This window comes from Phascolarctos cinereus, unplaced genomic scaffold (genome assembly GCF_003287225.1).
Source record: "Phascolarctos cinereus isolate Bilbo 61053 unplaced genomic scaffold, phaCin_HiC Scaffold_3;HRSCAF=262, whole genome shotgun sequence".
Classification (NCBI taxonomy): domain Eukaryota; kingdom Metazoa; phylum Chordata; class Mammalia; order Diprotodontia; family Phascolarctidae; genus Phascolarctos; species Phascolarctos cinereus.
Genome location: NW_027555736.1, coordinates 86542188 through 86564329, shown reverse-complemented (window position 1 = coordinate 86564329; position 22142 = coordinate 86542188). Strand labels below are relative to the sequence as shown.

At 36.7% G+C, this 22142-nt stretch overlaps 1 protein-coding gene across 12 annotated transcripts in view; it reads right to left on the bottom strand.

Moving 5' to 3' along the window:
• ATE1 (arginyltransferase 1) overlaps window positions 1-22142 on the bottom strand; it is a 184670-nt gene that overhangs the window by 104869 nt on the left and 57659 nt on the right. For all 12 annotated transcript variants that reach the window (XM_020979230.2, XM_020979235.2, XM_020979236.2 and 9 more), the window contains one exon: window positions 3361-3542. In XM_020979230.2, the coding sequence (XP_020834889.1) occupies window positions 3361-3542 (182 nt within the window). The remainder of the gene's footprint in view (window positions 1-3360; window positions 3543-22142) is intronic.

The window sequence follows — 22142 nt, the reverse complement described above, 5'->3', positions numbered from 1 at the left end:
TTCTCAGCAATACAATTATCCAAGACAATCCCAAAGGACTCATGAGGAAAAATGCTATCTGCCTCCAGAGAAAGAAGTGACGTTGTCTGAATACTGACTGAAGCATACTAGTTTTCACTTTCTTTCTTTTTTGTTTTATTCAAGTCTTCTTGCACAAAATGACTAATATGGAAATGTTTTACATGCTTGCACATGTATAACCTATATCAGATTGCTTATCGTCTAAGGAAGGGAGAAGAGATGGAGGGATAGAATTTGGAACTCAAAACTTAAAAAAAAATGTTAAAAATTGTTTCTACATGAAATTGGAGGAAAACAAAATATTATTAAATGTGTAATTAAATTTATTTAAATGAATAGATAGTAAATATTAAAATATTAAAATTTATTATTAAAAAATTTTAAACTTAATAGATTCATTGAATAGGAAAAAAATCAAATAAGAGAGGTAGAAGAAAAACCAGGAAAAGAAATCATGCAAGAGAATCATGAAAAAAGAGTGTGGTAAAGGAAGCACAAAAAATGGAAAAATATGTATAAAAATTCACTGAAGAAAAGAGCTCCTTAAAAAGTAGAACTGTCTAAATGGAAAAGGAAATACAAAAGCTCACTGAAGAAAATAATTCTTTAAAAATCAGAACTGGGCAAGTGGAAGGTAATGACTCCAGGAGACAGTGAGAAACAATAAAATAAAATCAAAAGAAGAAAAGGTTGAAGAAAATGTGAAATTTCACATTGGAAAAACAAATGACCTGGAAAATAGATCCAGGAAAGATAATTTAAGAATTATTGGACAATCTAAAAGCCATGATAAAAAAAAAGAGCTTAAATATCATATTTCTTGAAATTATCAAGGAAAACTTATCTGACATTCTAGAACCAGAGGGCAAAACAGAAATTGAAAAAAATCCACTATTCACCACCTGAAAGAGATCCCCAAAAGAAAACTTCCAAGAATATCAGCCAAATTCCAGAGTTCCCAAGTCAAGGAGGAAATACCGCAAGCAGGCAGAAAGAAACAATTCAAATATTGTAGAGCCACATTATTAAAGCTTCTACATTAAAGGATCAGAGGGCTTGCAATATGATATTCTAGAAGGCAAAGGAGGTAGGATTACTACAATCAAGAATCATCTATCCAGCAAAACTGAGTATAATCCTTCAGTGGTGGGAGATAGATATTTCATGAAATCGAGGACTTTCAAGCATTCCCAATGAAAAGTCCAAAGCTGAACAGATGACAATTAGATTTTCAAATACAAGACTCAAGAGAAGCATAAAAAGGTAAACATAAAAAACAAAACATAAGGAATTCAATAAGGTTAAAATGTTACATTCCTACACAGGAAGACGATACTTGCCACCCTAAGAACTTTATCACATTCTGGAGAACAATTTGGAACTATGCCCAAAGGGCTACAAAATTGTGTATGCTTTGACCTGGCAAGACCACTACTAGCTCTGTATTCCAAAGAGATCATAAAAAAGGGAAAAGACTCACATGTGCAAAAGTATTTATAGCAGCCCTTTTTGTGGTAGCAAAGAACTGGAAATTGAGGGGATGCCCATCAAATGGGGAATGGCTGAATAAGGTGTGGTACACAATTGTGATGAAATACTACTGTGCTATAAGAAATGAGGAGGAGCAGGATGGTTTCAGAAAAACCTAGAGAGACTTATATTGAACTTATGCAAAGTGAACAGCAATATATGATGATCAACTATGAATGACTTAGCTATCCTCAGCAATACAATGATCCAAAGGACTCATGATGAATGCTATCTATCTCCAGAGAAAGAACTGACTGAATCAGAATGCTTATCAAAGCATACTATTTTTGATTTTTCTTGTGGTTTTTTTTTGGGGGGGGGTCTGTATTTTCTTTTACAACATGATTAATATGAAACATGCTTTTCATGATTGCACATGTATAACTTATATCAAATTGCTTACTGTCCCAGGAAAGGGAAGGAGAATATTTGGAACTCAAAATTTTTAAAAACATGTTAAAAACTGTTTTGCATGCAATTGGGAAAAAACAAAACATAATTTAAAAATTAAAAAAAATAAAAATATATACGTACATAAAAATCTTTGTGTTCTATAGAGATTTTGAAAGGTACTTAAAAAGAGAACTGAAAATCATGTTCATAAAAGAATACTTCGATAAAAAGTTGTAAAAGTACAATATTAATAACAATGGGAAATAACCTTATTGGACACCTCAAAAGAATATGTTATGTTTTGGTTACACTACACAGAAGACATCTCTTAAAACTAGTCCTAGACCACAGGTGAGTAACTCTTTTTCTACTGAAGACCACTAAATCCAAAGAAAAAAGCAAGTAGGAGCCACATTAACTCTATTCAGTAATTCTGTTTCATTCAGTTTTAACTTATTGTTCCACTTAGGTACTTTGGACTTTTCAACATATGTAACAAATAAGAAAACTTTTGGTTTTATGTCATGATCTCAGGGAGAATGAGGTTAAGGGAAACCAAAAAAAAGAGGGAGAAAAACAGATAATGGCAAAGAAAGAGAAAGCTATATAGTAAGAAGATGAAGAGAAAGGTGTAGAGATACATACTTCTAGCAGAAAACAAGAGAAATGAAAAGAAAACACACAGAAATCTGCCTCAGCACAGAAGCACACAGGAAAACAAAAGGCACAGAAAAGGGAACACGAAGATTTTTGTGAGGTAACATCTCCATCTTTTGGTATTTTGGGATATTGCAGGTAGCATTTTTAAGGCAAGCTACATATCTGCAGCCAAAGGCAAATGAGGACATCACCTCTTCCTTAGTAAAAGAAACAAAAAGAACAAACTAAGTCAAAAATCAAATTTTTCTCATTCTTATTCTGTATAATTGTTAATACTAGATAACCATCCCAAAAGATTACAGTACTGAGTTAGGCTAACTGAAATCATACTGTTATAATGAATTTAAATACAATTAAAGTTTTATTTTTAGTAATAATGATCATAAAAATGACAAAGACAAAATCAATAACAAAGACATAAACAATAAAATGATAAAGTGTCTCTGTCCGAGTAGGTAAAGCAAAAGTAGAAACTGTAAAAATGTGTAGGGAAATGTCAAAATATATAATGGAGAAATATTAACACTTAGAAACAAAAAACGCAGGAATATAAAAAATACATATATCTTAGCAAGCAGGTTATCCATTCTAAAGATGATACATTTAGATACCATTAAGCCAACAAAATATTGTAGTTTGTAAATTAACTCCTCCCGCCACAGTGGATTAAGACTAAGTTAGGATGAGAAATAAACAAAGAAATAAAGGCGCAGGTACTGTTCTATAAGAACAAAGCAAAAATACAAGATATCTTACCGGAGTGCAGAGTAGACCCCTAAGGACAGAAATGAGTAATCAGGGTCATAGTACAGATATACAGATGACACACAGTATGGAAGGACATCTATGACACCCACAGCAATTATTTTCCCATCCAGCCAATATTGTTGATGAAAAGATCCATAACCACAGTCAGGTCCCTCCGGAGGATTCTCTGCCTAAGGAAAAGTATAGCATCATATGAATACAATTGCAAAGTTTTCTCTTTATATTAACATTATGAAGAGACAGAATGATTACACAATAATTGATTCACCATAGTTCTTTCTTTCACTCAGGTTAAAGTGATTTCCTGTTTTTGCCCTTGACCTCTGATACCTATTCCATTCACATTTTATGGTCCAGGCTCAGTACTTTTTTTCCCCCCCTCTATCAAGGACCATTGCTGTAATTCCCCATATTTATAAAATATTTAACTCACATGTTTTTTAATTAAGTGCAAAACTTTTGTTTTGTATGTTTATTTTTATCAATTACTAAGTAAATAGTTTTTAAAATTATGAACAGAGAACATTATTTTATATTGCAATTCTAATAAATATTAAATTATAGTTCTTTGGTTCCCTGTGATGGTCACGGGGCAGAGAAGATGAGAGAAAAAATACACAAAGGGGAGACAGGGAAGGAAGAGAGAGAAGAAAATAACACAAGTAAAAGGAGACTGGGGAGCTCAATTGATTATGGGTCACGTCAATAGATTCAGGAAAAGCTTTTGACAAAACACAACACTCATTCCTATTAAAAACACTAGAAGCATAGGAATTGGTAGAGTCTTCCTTAAAATACATAATATCTATCTAACACCAAGAGTAAGCAGTACCTATAATAGGAATAAATTAAAAGTCTTCCCAATAACATTAAGGGTGAAGCAAGGTTGTCTGTTACCAGCACTATTATTCAACATCGTATTAGAAATGCTGGCTTTAGCAATAAGAAAAAGACATTGAAGGAATAAGAATGGGGAATGAGGAAACAAAATTATCACTCTTTGCAAATGATATGATAATATATTTAAAAACCCTAGAGAATCAACTAAAAAAACTGAAACAACAACTTCAGTCCCTCGTGATTTCTCTTTCCTGTTTACCTCTTCATACTTCTCTTGAATCTTGTATTTGAAAGTCAAATTTTCTATTCAGATCTGGTCTTTTCATCAAGAATGCTTGAAAGTCCTCTATTTCACTGAATGTCCATTTTCCCCCCAGAAGGATTATACTCAGTTTTGCTGGGTAGGTGATTCTTGGCTGTAGTCCTATCTCCTTTGCCCTCAGGAATATCATATTCCAAGCCCTGTGGTCCCTACCAACTGATTTTTGAAAGGCAAAAATAAGAGATAGACACTTTTAAAGTTTACTCTGTAACCTTAAATTACACTATGGAAGAAACTGCCTTGCTGATTTTCTGCTCCCATCACTCACACATTTCTCTCCTTGTGAGTTCAGTCCCATACACACTGTGAAGCCAATTTTATTTGACTCTGAGGGGTAGAAGAAAAAGACAAATACAGGAAAAATATAGGAAGCCTTCTCCCTCCTCCACCCCAAAAGCATTTGGCTATGTACAATCCATTTTAATAGCTGGTGATTTCACAGTTATTTCTCAAATACTTGCATATCTATTCTGGATTCCTGAAACCTGCTTTAAATACTTCTTTCTTCGTAATAAGTGCCCTCTCTTAGAGGCAGTTAGGTAGTACAGTGGATAGAGTACTGAGCCTAGAGTCAGAAAACCTGACCTCAACTCTTGACTCAGACATTTACCAACTGTTTGACCTCGGGCAAATCATTTAAGCTCTGTTTCTACAACTATAAAATGAGGATAATAACAGCATATATTACCCCTGCTCCCTGGCTTCCCCAACAGCTAAAATTCTACCTTCAAAATGAAGCCTTTCCTAATCCTTCGTAATTTTAATGCCTTTCTTCTGTTGATTATTTCTGACTTGTTCTCTATATAGTTTATACATAGTTGTTTGTGTGCTGTCTATTCTAACAGACTGAACTCCTTGAGAGCAGCGAATAACTTTTACCTTTTTTTTATATCTGCAGCACCTAGCACAGTGCCTGGTATATACTTAATAAATATTTATTGATTGACTACTTCCTAGAGTTGTTTTGAAGATCAAATGAAATAACATTTGCCCTGTCCCTGGCACAAAGCAGCAGCTTGTTTCCTTTACTTTCTTTCTCAAATAATCTTGTATTTATTTGCTTAACTGTTAATATGTTGCATCCTGAGTACAATGTATGCTCCATGAGGGCATGATTTGTTTCTCATTTATTTTATTAGTATCTCTAGTACCTACTACAATGTCTTAGATGAAGAAGGTGCTTCATAAATACTTAATTGAAGTCAATTTCAAATCAGAGGCCTGACCTTTTGTCTGCTTGGATATAAGGTGCTTTATTATTTCTTGCTGTAGTTGAGTTCTCACTTGAACTGTTATGTGCCAGTCTTCTCTCCATGTAGCCTAATTCCTGGACCAGCCCGGTTTTGATATCACTAAAATTCCAGAATGTGATAAAATTACTTTCCCTTCCCTACGCCTACCACTCCCTAATTAGGAGACTATTGGAATATCAGTAACAGGATAGCAATTGAGGAGTTCTATGTGCATGAAACCTAATCAGAAAGGAGTCAGTAATATTTTTAGGGCAAACCTCTCAGAAAATAGTCATCTGCTTCCAAATTAAGAGAGTGGAAGCTGTAAACAGATAAATTTAGGTTTGATGCATATGCAAGAAAATCTTTCTGACATTTAGACTACCTAAAAGTGAAATTAACTGCTTCAGGAGATACTGAGTTCATCACTGGAGGTTGTAAGCAGAGGCTGCACGGCTACTTATCAAGTATTTTATAATAGGGTACCACTACTCTAGCCAAATATATATTAATTCCTGTCAAAACCAGACACATCAGAGAGTAAAGAAGAACAAACAGAAGCATGGCTCAAAAGGGAAAGAATAGGATATTATAAAATTTCAACTGTGCCATATTTTGAATGACTACAATTTTCTCAAGTACTAATAAAATCTTAAGCAAACCTGAATGCCTTTAACCACATAATAGGAAATAAACAAATTTGTTTACTTATACTAAATTTAACCAAAAAAAAGACATACTAACAAGACTTTCTGAGGTGAGAATAATGAAATTTCCAAACTAAAAATAATAATGCAGGAAAAGTAATCACTGAAATGATATAGAGACAGAGATAAACTGTCAGCCCACTGAGAGGGCATGCTAGGGGAAAAACCCCAAGAAGACAAGACTTGAGATTATTTTTAATAATTTTTAATTATTCAACAACTTCTACTTGGAATATGATGCCAAGATTCATTAAATCTAGCATATACATGAAAACTGATTTAATCAATAAATATTTCTTGAATGTCTCCCACGTGTCCATATAATACTTTTCTTTGTCAATGCATCTTAACTTCCCTGCCTGAGATATTTTCTCCCAAGTAAAAAGGCAACTACACAGTCATAAACATTCACTGCTACCTTAAAAGCTCATTTACCGGGATCTGTACACACAATCTGGTCTCCCCCATTCTGCTTCATTTCTCTGATGTCACTGTTTTACTCTCCTGAATCTAAGTATAAACAATTTACCTCCACTTAAGACTTATTTTCTACTCTATAACTCAGATTAAATTTGGGACTTTGACTAACAGAAAGAGCCTTGGATGTGAAGTCCAACCACATGAGTGTGAGTCATGGCTCTTCTAATTACTTCCTATCAGCATGTACAATAGTGGATAAGTCACTAATCTCTCTGAACCTGTCCCTTGTAAAATGAGAAGCTGAACAAGACGATCATTAAGGTTCTTCTACATTCTAAATCTTGTAATATGTCTATTGCTACCATAGCTTTTCTCAGCTGGAAAATGCTTGAGTTATGATCTTTAAGTATTTTATTACATAATCAATGTTGGCTGACTGTGCACCCCTACACCAGCCAATAAGTACCTTACCCACCAGAAATAATAAAAATAAATGCTAGCCTATGTGAGATTATATTGATTCAGAGAAAGAAATGATCACTGTAGGCTGAGACAGCTATCAACAGCATCATAAAGGACATGGCAGTAAAAATGGAGAAAGAATGTTTTCTTTCTTTCTTTATTTTTTGATGAGGCAATTGGGGTTAAGTGACTTGCCCAGAGTCACACAGCTAGTGAGTGTTGTGTATCTGAGGCCGGATTTCAACACAAGTCATCCTGACTTCAGGGACGGTGCTCTATCCACTGTGCCACCTAGCTGCCCCCAAGAACTTTTAAAGGATATAAAAAGCATAAGAAGTTTCAAAACAGGAATGTAACTAAGCATATTCTAGAAAGAATTAAGACATTAGTCTGACTGGAACACAGGATTCCTGTTCTACATTCCTATTTTCTTTACAGGGAAAAACTGGAACCTTCTCTAGGATTTTCACACAATGCTTAACAGGGAAGCCTTCTCTCAACTAGTGTCTAAGTTGATCATAGCATATCTCTTTTTTAAAAATCAACATGAGGACAATCTTTTGTAAAAGTTATTTTCCACAAATTTAGGCATTTACCATTGATACTATGCAAAAATGTTTATGGTAATTTAAAATCCATCAAGTATGATCTCCACTGTGGAATTAATTTTTTTTCCATTATAAACCATTTTATAAAAGTGGTATATTAAAAAAAAAAAGATCACTAATTTTCTAATGACTGGGTCCAGTACAAATTTATGTTAAGTAATCTTAACAGGACCCTCACTGCGGCAAGGCAATCCTTTTATAAATCCTTAAATTATTCACTATCCCATTCACCACGGTGGCTTCTCCAAATCTTGTCTCTTCAAATTACACACATCTCCCCTTCATCCCATCCTTTTATCTAACAATACTGCCTCATTTTTCACTGAAAAAACTACCCTCCTCCTCCTCATCTCACATCACTAAAATGCCCCCGGCCCACTATCTGCTCTATCACTCCTGTCTAACAAGAGGTGGACTTTATCTTCACCAAGACTAACCCCTCTACATACACAAATGATCCCATTTCATCCCATTTTCTCCAACAGACAGCTCCCTCTATTATCCCCACTCTTTCACTAATCTTCAATTTCTGTCTACTGGATGTTTCTCTGATGTTGCCCATGTCTCCCCTATTCTCAAAAAAATCCTCACTTGATTCATCCTCCATTTCTGCTAGCTATCATCCTATATCTCTCCACCTTTTTGTGGCTAAACTCCTTGAGAAGGCCATCTACAATAGAAGTCTTCATTTTTTCCTCATTCTCTTCCTATCTCTCTACAGTCTGGCTTCTGACTTTAACCAATTTCTCTAGCCCTAATTTCTCTCCTTACTCCCAGGCTCATAATTCCTACTGCCTATCAGATATCTCAAACTGCATATCCTGTAGACATCTTAAACTCAACATGTGCTAAACTGAATTCATTATCTGTCCCCCCCCCCCTTCACCAACACTTCCCTATTAAGGATACCATTATTCTTCTAGTCACCCAGACTCAAAAATTGGGGTCAATCTTGACTATTCACTGCCCCCTAATACCGCATCTTTTGCCAAGTACTACTGATTTCACCTTTATAACACTCTAGTACATGCCGACATAATGCATAAGTTGACTATATGTTACCCCACTAGGCAGGCCGTTATCAATTAATGCCTGAACTATTTAACAGCTTGCTGGTTTATCGCTCCACCTCAAGCCTCTCCTCACTCCAATCCATCCTGCACTCAAGCTGTCAAAACTGATCTTCCAAAAAGCCCAGGTCTGATAGTCTGACCACATCACCTCCCTTATTCAATAAACTCCAATGGCTCCCTATCACCCCTGAGATCAAATATGAAATGCTCCCGTTTTTAAAGCACTTCACAATCTGGCCCCTTTCTACCTTTTTGGTATTGTTATACCTTACTCTGTGACACAAGACACTGACCAACTTGTTCCTCAAACAAAACACTCCATCTTCCAAATCCAGGTATTTTCACTGGTTGTACCCCCATGCATGGAATTCTCTTCCTCATAATCTCCACCTCCTAGTTTGCCTGGCTTCCTTCAAGTACCAGCTAAGATCCCACCTGTTACAAGAAGCCTTTCCCAATACTCCTTCACTATTAGTGACTTCTCTCAGTTGAGTATTTCAAATTCATCCAGTACATAGCTTATTCTAAACAACTGTTTGTATTTGCCTCCCCAACTAAATTATGAGTTCCTTGAAAGTATGGGCTATCTTTTGAGTTTTGTTTTTTTTTTCTCCTATTCCCCAGGGTTTAGCATAGGGCTTGGCATAGAGTAGCCATGTAATAAATACTTCTTGACTAACTGATAACCATATCCTGAAGATGTACTATATATCCAGCAAGGCGCTATAAGGCTTAGCCTCAACATTATTTAAAGTCAAATATTTCAATCATTTTTTTTCCAAGTTAAAAGGACAAAAATAATAGGCTCTTAAGGCTCAGGGCAAACTAGAACAGAGAATGGAAATAATCTCTACTACAATGACTTATATACGCAACTGATACATTCCAGAAGGCATAAATATAGGTCATTCCTGAAGATATACCATAAAAGCTGTCATTAAATTCAGGTTTGTTAAATCCATCAACCTGAAGTAGAACTCTTAAGTGTAATCTCTTATAATCCAAAGCACTTTGGGAAGACCTGTATGAATTGCCCCATAGTCAAGTCACAAGAACTCAAAGGCTAATTTACACAACATCTACAATAATATAAAAGCAAACAGCATTGAAAGACTTCAGAACTCTGATGAATACAGTGAACAACTATGGCCTCAGATAGTTAAAGATGATTGCCCCTTCTAGGCAGCATGGTAAATGAGAGGTACAGAATGACACACATTTTCAGATATAGGTAAATGTTCATCTATTTTGCTTAACTATGCTTATTTCTTTGGAGGGGGGAGGGGAAGGCATAAAGGGGAAAAAATCACTAGTAAATGCCAATGATTTTTTAAAAAAATAATATCATGAAACATTTTTAAATGTTATCTTACTTATTAGCAATATTTCAAATTAGTCTACAAGGAAAAAGGATGAAAATTTGAAAGACAGTATGAGGAGACAGGGAGATAAAAGTACAAAGAAGAATCACAAAACTTGCATAAACTATAAATCAATAGATTCCTCAGAATAAATCTAAAATATTCAGTCACCTCTTAAAGGCCCAGAACAGCAACAATTTCTTATAAACCCATATGCTGCAATAAATACATTACTTGCACACCTGTCGATTACAAATATGTTATCAGAGACTAAACTGAAATGATCTCAAAATCAATTATGAGCTATCAAAGTTGTACTTAACCAACATCTGCTGGATCCACCCGTCAAACTAGATGTGCAATCGTAATACTAAGAACGTTTTAAGATTTACAAAACTTAATCTACTTGGAAAAAAATCAAGGTTGCATCTTTTAAGCATTATTTTATTTTTCTTCTATTTAACTCTTCTAATAGGCTCATAACTAATCCTACCACAAAAAAAAATCAGCAATTTTCTACATGTCAGACATTGCATTAAGCACCAGAGATATCGACAAAAGTACAACAGGCCTTGGCCTCAAGGAATTTACATTCTAACCAGGGAGACAACGTGAACACATATTAATATATACAGAATACATACAAAATTAATACAAGGTTGTTTTGGTAAGGAGGCACAAGACGCTAAAGGGATTCAGAAAGGATTCATTAGAAAGTGGTTCTTGAGTAAAGTTCTGAAGAAAACCAGGAATTCCAAGACTCAGAGGTAAAGAGAAAATGCATTCCAAGCATGGGAGACAGGCAGCAAAAAGACAGACAGGAGACAGTGTTAGCAAACAGACCAATGTGGCTGGTCTGCAGATTGCATGAAGGGGCGGAACTTGCAAGAAAATTGAAAAGGTAGGAATGGGCGAGGCAGTTAAGAGTATTAAATTCCAAACAGAGGAAAAGTTTACAGTTGATCCTAGAGCCAAAAGGGAACCAATGGAGTTAACGAGGAAGAGTCAAACCTGAACTTTAGGAAAATCAATTTGACAGCTATGTTATAGATAGATTAGAGTAAGCAAAGACTTGAGGTAGGGAAGCCAAAGTGAAGATGAGGATAAAATCTGAGTGAAAGTTAAGAGAAGGGGAGAGATGAGACAGATGTTGTGGAGGTGGAAATGACAAGACGTGGCAACTCACAGCATGTATGTAGTATGGGAGAGTGAGGACTCAAAACTGACAAGGAGGTTAGACTGAAAACAACCTGGGTAGGAGCAACTAGGTGGCGCAGTGGACAGAGCGCTGGCCCTGGAGTCAGGAGGACCTGAGCTCAAATCCGGCCTCGGACACAAAACACTTACTAGCTATGTGACCCTGGGCAAGTCACTTAACCCCACTGCCTAGCCAAAAAGAAGAAAGAAAAAGAAAACAATCTGGGTGATCAGAAAGACAAAGGAGCTCTCAATACAACAGGGAAGTTCAGAAGAGGTTTAAAGGGCCAATGACTGTAGTAAGATCTGCAATGAATATTGCAGTCCTTGTTCACCCCCGAAATGCCCGAAATGCAGTGACCGCTCATCTTCAAAATTAAAAGGAGATCAAAATCAAGATTCTCACTCACAGGTAGGTCACTGTCCAGGAGCTACAGCCAAAGGCTCCAAAGGTTGCCTGCTATAGCAATAAGGCAACCTGAGGGGCAGCGAATGGATATGATCGGATGGGAAAACCAGGTGTACAATTTTTCTCTCTTTTTCAACTCCTGCCCTCATATTAAGGGACTTCAAAACATAGTCATTCTTGCCCTCATACTAAGGGACTTCAACACATATTCATTTTCCCTTAAATACTCTAACCATTCAGTTACTCAATGTACTCACCACCTCTCATGAGCTACTCCTTCACCCAACCTCAGCCACACACAAAAATGGTCCTTTGATTTTCTCATTACCCACAAATACACCACCTCTGTGTTCAAGAATTCTGGAATTCTCTTCTCTGAACATAATCTATTGGCTTTTCACCTCTCCCTCTGCCTTCCTTACATAACCCTACTCTTATCCATGACTATGACCTCCAATCCCTTGAACCCTCAATTCTCTCCCAGGTCATCTCCCTTGCACTAGCAACCCTCTCCTCTTCTTGTTATCTTGACTCCCTGGTGAACCAATACAAGTCTACACCATCCTCCTCTTCTAAATTCCTAGTCCCCTTATCCTATCACAAATTATGCCTAGCCAAGCTTCAACCTTAGTTCACTCTCATCATTCATCAACTTCACTCCTACACATAAGCTGCTAAACAAAGGTGGAGAAAATCAAGTGACTGTTTAGACTGGGTCCACTAAAATTGTTACATAACCTCAACTGGGCCCTCACTGCTGCTAGGCAATCCTACTATATCCCCCTTATCAACTCACTATCCCACTCTCCACAGTGGCTTTTCCAAACCTTTTCATTCTTCTTCAAACCTCCCATAGCTCCCCCTTTCCCCATTCTCTCAGCTAAAAACTTCACTTCATATTTTGCAGAAAAAAATTGAGGCCATTGGCCTCTTCCTCATTTCCTATCACTCAGGTGCCTCCTGCCACTCTCCTCCGTCACCTGTCTCACATGATGAAGTGGCCTTATTCCTTACCAAAGCTAACCCTTCTGCCTGTTCAATTAATTCCATTACATCCCACCTCCTCCAACAGACTGCCTCCACTGTCATCTTATCTCACTTACTTTCAATCTCTCCTTCTTTATTGGCTCATTCTCTAGTGCCTACAAAATATGGATCTCATCTATCCTGAAAAAACCCTCACTTGATCCTCCCATCTCTATCATCCTATTCCTCTTCTGTCCTTGGTGCCTAAACTCCTTGAAAAGGTCATCAACAAAAGATGCCTTCACTTTCCTCTCACCCCTTACTGTCTTCAGACCTCATCAATCCACTGAAACTGTTCTTTTCAAAATTACTAATGATCTTTTAGTTGCCAAATCCAACGCCTGTTCTCAAACCTCATTCTCCTTGACTTCTCTGCTGCTTTTGACACTGTTGATCGCTTTCTCTTCCTTAATACTCTCTCTTCTCTCTTGGTTTCTGGGACATTATTCTCTCCTGGTTTTTTCCTCCTACCTGACTGCTCCTTCTCTGTCTCCCTTGCTGTATCCTCCTTCAAATCATGCCCTCTAACCTTAAGTGTTCCTCAGGGTTCTGTCCCAGACCCCTTTCTCTTATCCCTCTATAAATAGTCCCACTATACTACTTCATTTGGTAATCCCATCAACTTCCTTGGATTTAATTATCATCTCTATGCTTATGATTCTCAAATCTACCTATCCTGCCCCTATCTTTCTGCAGACCACCAATCTTCACAACTCCAACTGCCTTTCAGACATCTACTGGATGTCCAGTAAACATTTTAAACTTGATATGTCCATTAACAGATTATCCTTCTCCCTAAACATCGCCCTTCTCCCCCTACTTCCCTATTAAAGTAGACAGCAACACCATCCTCTCAATCCCTCAGGTTCACCACCTAGGATTCATCCTGGACCCCTCATTACCTCTCTCATTACCCCAGCCCCCATATCCAATCTGTTCCCAAGACCTATCAGTTTCACCTTTGGAACATCTCTCAAATATGTCCTCTTCTCTCCTCCAACAGTGCTACCACTCTAGTGCTTGCCCTCATCGCCTCATACCTGAATTATCATTGCATTTGCTTGCTGGTGGGTCAGCCTGCATCAAGTCTTGGAATTCAAAGCCTTCATAATCTAGCTGACTATTACTCTTATCCTTACTCCCCAACCCTGTTCTCTTCAATCCAGTGACAATGACCTCCTGGCTGATCCATAAACAAGATACTTCATCTCTCAGCTCTGGGTATTTTCTCTGGCTGTGTTCCATGCCTGGAATGCTCTCCCTCCTATGCTCCAATTATTGACTTCCTTGGCTTCCTTTAAGTCTGAACTAAAATTTCATCTTCTATAGGAAACCTTCCCCAACTCCTCTCAATTCCAGTGCCTTCCCTCTTAAGTCTTTCCTGTTTATCCTGTATATAGCTTGCTTTGTATATATTTGCTTACATTTTGTCTCCTCTATTAGATTTTAGGGTCCTTGAGGGCTGGGACTGTCTTTTGCCTTTTTTTTTTCTTTTTATCCCCAGCGCTTAGCATGCTGCTTGGCACATAAGTAAATAAATGAATGAATGAATGAATGAATGAATGAATGAATGAATAAATGAATAAATGAATGAATGAAAGAATGAAAGGCCAGCTAGATGGCACAGTGGATACAGTGATTGGCCTGGAGTCATAAAGACTCCTTTTCCTAAATTCAAGTCTGACCTCAGACATTTACTAGCTGTGTGACCCTGGGCAAGTCACTTCACCCTGTTTGCCTCAGTTTCCTCATCTCTAAAATGAGCTGGAGAAAGAAATGGCAAACCACTCCAGTATCTTTGCCACAAAAACTCCAAATGGGGTCACAAAGTCTGCAATGACTGAAAATTACTAAACAACAAAGCACTTAATAAATGTTTATTGATTGAAATGTAAATGGGTGTTGTGCATAGGTAGTTGGGCTTTTCTTTCTGGAGAGTTAGTTATTAAACATTACTAGCATGACTAAGCCAGAGAGTTTTCAGAGAAGATAAACTGGATTATGAAGGGTCTTGGGATCATGCTATACTAGGTTCAAATGAAAGAACTGGATGCTTAGAATGAAGAAGAGATAGCTACATGGAACACACAATTGTAATTTTCAAATTTCTGATGGGCTCCAATGTGGAAAGGGGATTAGACTTATTTTGCTTGGTCCCAGGAGCGCAGAATTTAAAGTAGCGGGCATAAGTAGCTGAGAAAGATTTTGATTTGATGTAGGGAAAAACTCCTTAAAAATGAGAACTATTCCAAAATGAAATGGAATGCCTTAAGGAGTACTAGGTTCTCCATCCCCACCTCTACGAGTTTCATGCCCTCCGAAGGGACAGAATGACCACCTGCTCTCTCTTGTATTTGCTACCATCTTCCTAGTCACCCAGACTTAAAACTTCAGTCCTTTTCAAACTCCTTCCTAAATATATCTCAAATCCAATCAGTCGCCAAATCTTGAAAAACAAGTATGGTCTACCTCCATATTGTCTCTTGAACCTGTCCTCTCCTTTCAATTCTCACTTTTATCAACCTAGTTCAGGCATTAATTACTTCTAGACTTCTTCTTCAGTCACTTTTTCAGTCATATTCAACTCCTTGTGACCCCTTTGGACTTTTCTTGGCAAAGATACAGAATAAAGTATAAATGCCTTAGCAAAGTCTTCAAAGATCTCTTTATAATGTGATCCCAATAGCCTTACATATCATCACTCTTTTCCATATAAGATGCCACCCTGAACGTGAATATATTTAATATTTCTCAAACATGCCTTACGTTCCCCCCCTCTTTTTTTTTAGCCTTTGCTTATGTTTTTCACCCTACCTGGAATACTCTTCTACCACTATCTTCCTACCCCAACTTAAATCTTGTCTATCCTTTAACGACCAACTCCAATTCAATTTCCTTAAAAATTTGTTTGATTCCTGCCAAATGAAATTTCTGTCACTGAACCCTCACAGCATTTTGTCTGTAGTTTTCCAAATTGACATATTCCACCCTATACTATATTTATTTGTGTACATCTTTCTTTCCCTATTGACTATAAGTACCTTGAGGGCAGAGATTATATCTTAATTAAGTCAAACTGTACTCACACAGTAAACTGATTATTGAGGCTATTGGTCTAACCAAGGCCCTCTTGTTTCTATACAACTCCTTGCCTAACTAGATCAGTCTTTAATTCATTATCTTCTGATTTCTTAGTTTCCTTTTAACTTTTTAATCTATTGTTTATCTCAGAACCACAGCCAATAGGTCTACTTACTCTAGTTTTTTCTTCCTCATCATCACTCATCAATTCATAAAAATAAAGTTTTACAGGGATTTTTTTTTTAATGCATCTAAAAAAGTATGTAAAAGGTAAGCTCAAACTAAGGGATATCCAGGAAGATCTATACAATGGAGGGCAACAGGAAGGGCCTGATTTCTTTTTTTGCACAAGTATTATGTAAATATATACAATTATGGAGGTAGAAGAGAAGCTACTGAACTGTAGTTCTTGGCACCTACAATAAAAGCAGAAGCAGGAATCAATTTCAGAACTCCATTTATCTGAAGGGTCAGTAGCATAGTACATATATCATGATACTCTTTGTTGTTGTTGAGTCATTTCAGTTGTGTCCAACTCTCCATGACTCAATTTGGGTTTTCTTGGCAAAGATAATGGAGTGCTTTGCCATTTCCTTCTCCAGCTCACTTTACAGATGAGGAACCGAGGTAAACAGGGTTAAGTGACTTGCCCCGGGTCACACAGCTAATGAGTATCTGAGGCCAGATTTTAACTCAGGTCCCTCCTGACTCTACAGCATGCACTGTATTCATTGCACACCACCTGAGCTGCCCCATGATACTATATGCAAAGTTAATAATAGGTTTTTACTGTAGTAAAACAGGAGTTAGATTTTAAAGAAATAACTCACCTAAGACAAGTTTATTTAAACTAATAATCAACTATATTTAAGTTTCTGCTAGTAAGTAAACACACAGAGATAGTATGGAATAATGGATAGAGAGCTGACCTTAAAGACAGGAAGACATGTTCAATTCCCACTCGGGACACCTACTGGCTGTGGGACGCAAGACAAGACACAATTTTTCATGGTGCTATAGGCAACTCTCTAAAGCTATAATATGCAGAGAACATTCTGATATATATTGGTAGAGGTAGTTTCCTGATCTAGGAGTTCTTTTTATCAATGAAATAACAGATCTAGTCTTTATCTCCTACATATAAAGTCAACAATATATAATTCTATACTGGTCCAACTACTGCCTGGTTTTTTTTTCCAAATATGGCTCATAAAACACTGAAGTACAATCTACTATTGGACTACAATTTGTTTTTCTCTCTCTAGCTCAACCCTCCTGAGTTAAGAAGCAAAGGTCCACTGTAGAATTTACAGCAAGTCTGAACAGGCCTTGGGGGGGGGGTAAGGGGGAAGGCAGGGAGAGAGGGAGGAGGAAAATGGGATTTTCTAATGGTATCTTGTTTGCCAACCCTAGAAGTCCCCTAACCTAAACCTTTCCCAGAACACAACTCTTTACGCTCCTTTTTGGCCTTCCAGATAACACACAGTTCTTTTTTGTTTAATTTATCATTGTAAATAGAGTTTCAAGTACTATTATGGAATATATAAAATGATTAGTAAGCCAAACACGCTGTCTTTGACAGGCTTACTGAATTTAAATAATAAGCTAACAAGAGACAACATATCCTATGATCAGTGGTCATAGTCACAAAACTTCTGGGCCCAGTGGCCCCAAAACTCTTGACTTGTCCTTCCCACCTGTATCCATGGACTATGTGTAAACCTTGCTAACACCCAGTCAGCCAATTATTTTCTTTTTAAAAAAACATTAATTTTTAATATTTCAGGAACTTTTGTTTTTTACATCACTTCCATTTACAAATAAACAACCTTCCCTAACCCCAGCCAAAAGAAGAAAGCATATCCTGACTCTTGCCCTAAAAGAAATATGTAGCTAATTGTTGAGTACTGTCATGGTTGAGGAGAGATGCAATAATTTCTACGATTCATCAATGAGATAATATATACAAATAACATCAACATTAATAGTTTAAAACCTGGCTGAATGCCAAAATATCATAGTGCACATGGTAACTGTGATAAAGTATACCTGTCTTTTGACCCACCTGTCTTATATACCTCATTTGTGTAAGAGTAAACATTAAAAAAATATTAAAAGTAAAAAGAACAAAAACTAAGGCATATGCCTAGCCTCAAGGCCATGTGCGAAATGATAATATCTGAAGAGATTTAATGGAGATTTCAAGGAGACAGAAATCAAAAAATCTCAATCGTTTTAATGGAAAATAAATCCTATGTGTTTCTTCTCCTTTAACAATACCCATAACTTAACACCCTACCTCATCACAAAAATCTACCAGGATTTTAAGATCAAAGATCTATGACACTTATTAATGGAAGATTCTGGAAGAAGTCTCTTTATGCAATTTGTAAAAACTAACTATTTTAAAATAACCATTTCAGGTTGTTTTAATGAAACAATGGAATTTGAACTAATTTTTAAGACAAAGACTCAAATGTGCTCTCAAATCATCAAAGTTTCAAAATCATTTCATAATTACAGAATCACATACATGAGTATGCATGTAAATATATCTGTATGTAGAGACATGTGTTATGCATGCATGTACACATAATACACACACATATATATATACACAATTCTGGGGTCATTAAATTATTTTGGATTATTGAATATTGTATTATTTAAATATATTATAAATTATATAAACATATTATTAAATTTATACATACACACAAGTGGGGTAGCTAGGTGGTACTCTGTGTGTGTATACACACACACACACACACACACACACACACACACACACACACACGGCAGATAGGTGGCACTCAGAATAGAGTGCTGGGCCTAGAGTCAGGAAGACTCATTTTCCTGAGTCCAAATCTGGCCTCAAACACTTAATAGGTCTGTGACCCTGGACAAGTCACCTAACCCTGTCTACCTCAGTTTCCTCATGTGCAAAATGAGCTGAAAAAGGAAATGGCAAACCACTCCAGTATCTTTGCCAGGAAAAGCCCAAAGGCATCACAAAGAGTTGGACACGACTGAAAAACAACTAAACAAGAACAAAAATATATACACATGTGGGTGTGGGTGTGGGTGTGGGTGTGTGTGTGTGCACGTGTGCAAGTATGTACATATATATTTAGATAGTACAACAGAAATCTTTGTACATCTTATTCTAACATCAATTATTGTTGATATCAGGTTATTTATGAATAGATAAATGGCTCAACTGTGTTATAGTGGCTGAGGAGATAAAAATGGTTAAGGAGAATTGAGAAGAAAGGATAGGCATAATAAAAAAAATTGTTCTCAGAACCAAGAAAGACAGCCCTCTTCACCATGTGTACCAGTAACCTTTAGTGAATTGGATAGCCACCCCTCTCCCCCCAAAAAAGGTATGTAAGATGTGTTGGAAGACCTCTATCCCTCAGAAAAGACAACATTTTGAGAATCAGTTACCTTAATCTTAACAGCATTTCTTTCTCAAGTACTGGGGAGACAACAGGAGGGGTTATCATATTTCCCCTGAGCTAAGTGGTTATATTTCAACTATGTCCTCACTCTACTCATTTGCTTTATGGGAATGTCTCCAAGTAAGAAGCAAAGATGCAATATGAAAATGCTCTAAATCATTAATAAGAAAAGAAGCATAAATTAAAACTATTCTCAGATTTTACCTCATAGCCATCATTTTTGCGAAGATGACAAACAACAAAAATGGTCAATAATGGAGAAGCTGTGAAAAGGCAGGTACACTAACACATCACTAGTAGAGCAGTAAATTGGCCCAATTACACCACTAGCAAACAATTGTTAATTATACTATAAAAGCCATTAATCTGTGCATACCCTTTTCACTCAGAGATTCCCTAGGGAATCAAAGAAAGAAGAGCCTTATTATATATGTGTGCATATGTATATGCACACAAATATGAACTTTTATATACACGTGTGCATATAAATATTCATAGCAGCACTTTCTGAAATAACAAAGAACTAGAACAAAGCAGATGCCCATTAAATAGGGAACAAATTGTGTTGTATGGATATATAATGGAATAATATCACACCATAAGAAATGACAACTATCAAGAGTTCAGAATGAAGTTGGCAGTCACCACAATACTATAAAAGAAAACAACACCAAGACAATGCACAGATGATTTGACTCCAGAGAGCCAGCTGATAGGGAAGCATTTTTTTCACTTCTCACCAGACAAATAGTGGAATGAAACATACATTTTCAGATATACATTTACTGATTAGTTTTGCATAACTGTACTTTTTTTTTTTTACAAGGGAAGGTTCTATTGAGAGAACTATGAGGAGTCACTGGGAAGTGTTAACAATACAACAATAATGGCTGATATTTATACAGTGCTTACTATGTGCTAGCCACTGTGCTAAGTGCTTCACACATATCTTATTTGATCCTCACAACAACCCTTGAAGGATGGTGCTATTATGATCACCATTTTATTGAAGAGGAAGCTGAAGAAAACAGAATTTCAGTGACTTGCCCAGGTCACAAAGCCAGTAACTGTCTGAAGCTAAATTTGAACCCAGGGGTTCTTGATTCCAGGCATAATGGTCTATCCACTGTACTACCTAGCTGCCAAAATATAAAAAGAGCATCAATGTGATATTTTTTTAAAGAATCAAAGGTAAGATCTTCTAAAGTATTATAATGAGCTCTTTCCCAGGATGTAGTAAAGTAAGAGGAGGTGAGAACTGTGGGAGAACAAAGGTATACACATAAGAATACTCTTTCTATGACAGAGCCTCATGTTAATAAAAGCTTTCTGAATTACATCTCTTGGTTTGGCTATTTTGAGGCAGAATATAGAATACTTCAAGAAAAGGCAGTGGTTATAGCTTTAACGTCACCACTAAGCAGAAACTTCTGGTTTAAGGGGAAAGAGAAACTTCTAGCAAGAAGAAAGGACAACTGCACCCCACCCCACTCCAAAATGGTTACCATCTTTAATCCTGTCTGCCAATGGGAGTAGCAATAACTCCTTATAAAGGCAGTTACATGGAGTGATAGACAGAGTGCTAGACTTAAGAGTCAGGAGTACCCAAAGCCAAATCTTATCCAGACACACTAGCTGTGTGACCCTGGGCAAGTCTTTTAACTCTATCAACCTCAGTTTCTTCATCTGTAAAAAAGGGATAATAACAGAACTTAATAATATAAAAATAATTAGCACTTAAAGAGCAATTTAAAGTTTGCAAAGGGTTTTCCAAATGTTATTTCATTTTATCCTCACAACAGTCTTGGGACAGCTATGTGACACAGTGGATATAGCTCTGCGCTTGTAGTCAGGAAGACCTGAGTTCAAATCTAGCCTCAGACAATTACTAGCTCCATGACTCTAAGCAAATCATTTAACCTGTATGCCTCAGTTTCCTCACCTATAAAAGGGGATAATAATAGCACCTACCTCCCAGGGTTGTTGTAAGGATCAAACGAGATAATATTTATAAAAGTGCTTAGCACAGTGCCTGGCACATAGTAAGCACTATATAAGTGTAAGCCATTATTATTATCAGGTGCTATTGTTATCTCCATTTTACAGATGAGGAAACTAAGACAGAGGTTAAATGACTTGCCTAAGGTGTCACAGCTACTTATCGTCTAAAGGTGGCACTGGAACTCAGGTCTTCTGACTCCAGATCTAGCACTCTATTTACTATGCCACCCAACTTATTTCACAGGGTTCTTGTGAGGATCAATTAAGAAAGTCTATGTAAAACCATGTGACAAGGATTTAACATGTTAGTAATTATTATTATTACTATTATAGTAGAATTTTTCAGTTTATAAAGATATGTCACCACAAAAACGTCAGCTTAGCTGGCATGCTTACTGCTAATCAGCAGCTCACCCTGACCAATCACCAAGCAGTGATTCTACATTCTCCTGACAATCAACTCCCAGACACAAGAGACAAACATCATACCCACGCTCCCCATATAAACGCATTCCTATTTATTAAGCCAAAAGAACAACAGTTCAACAAAAAAGGATTTTCTCTCTC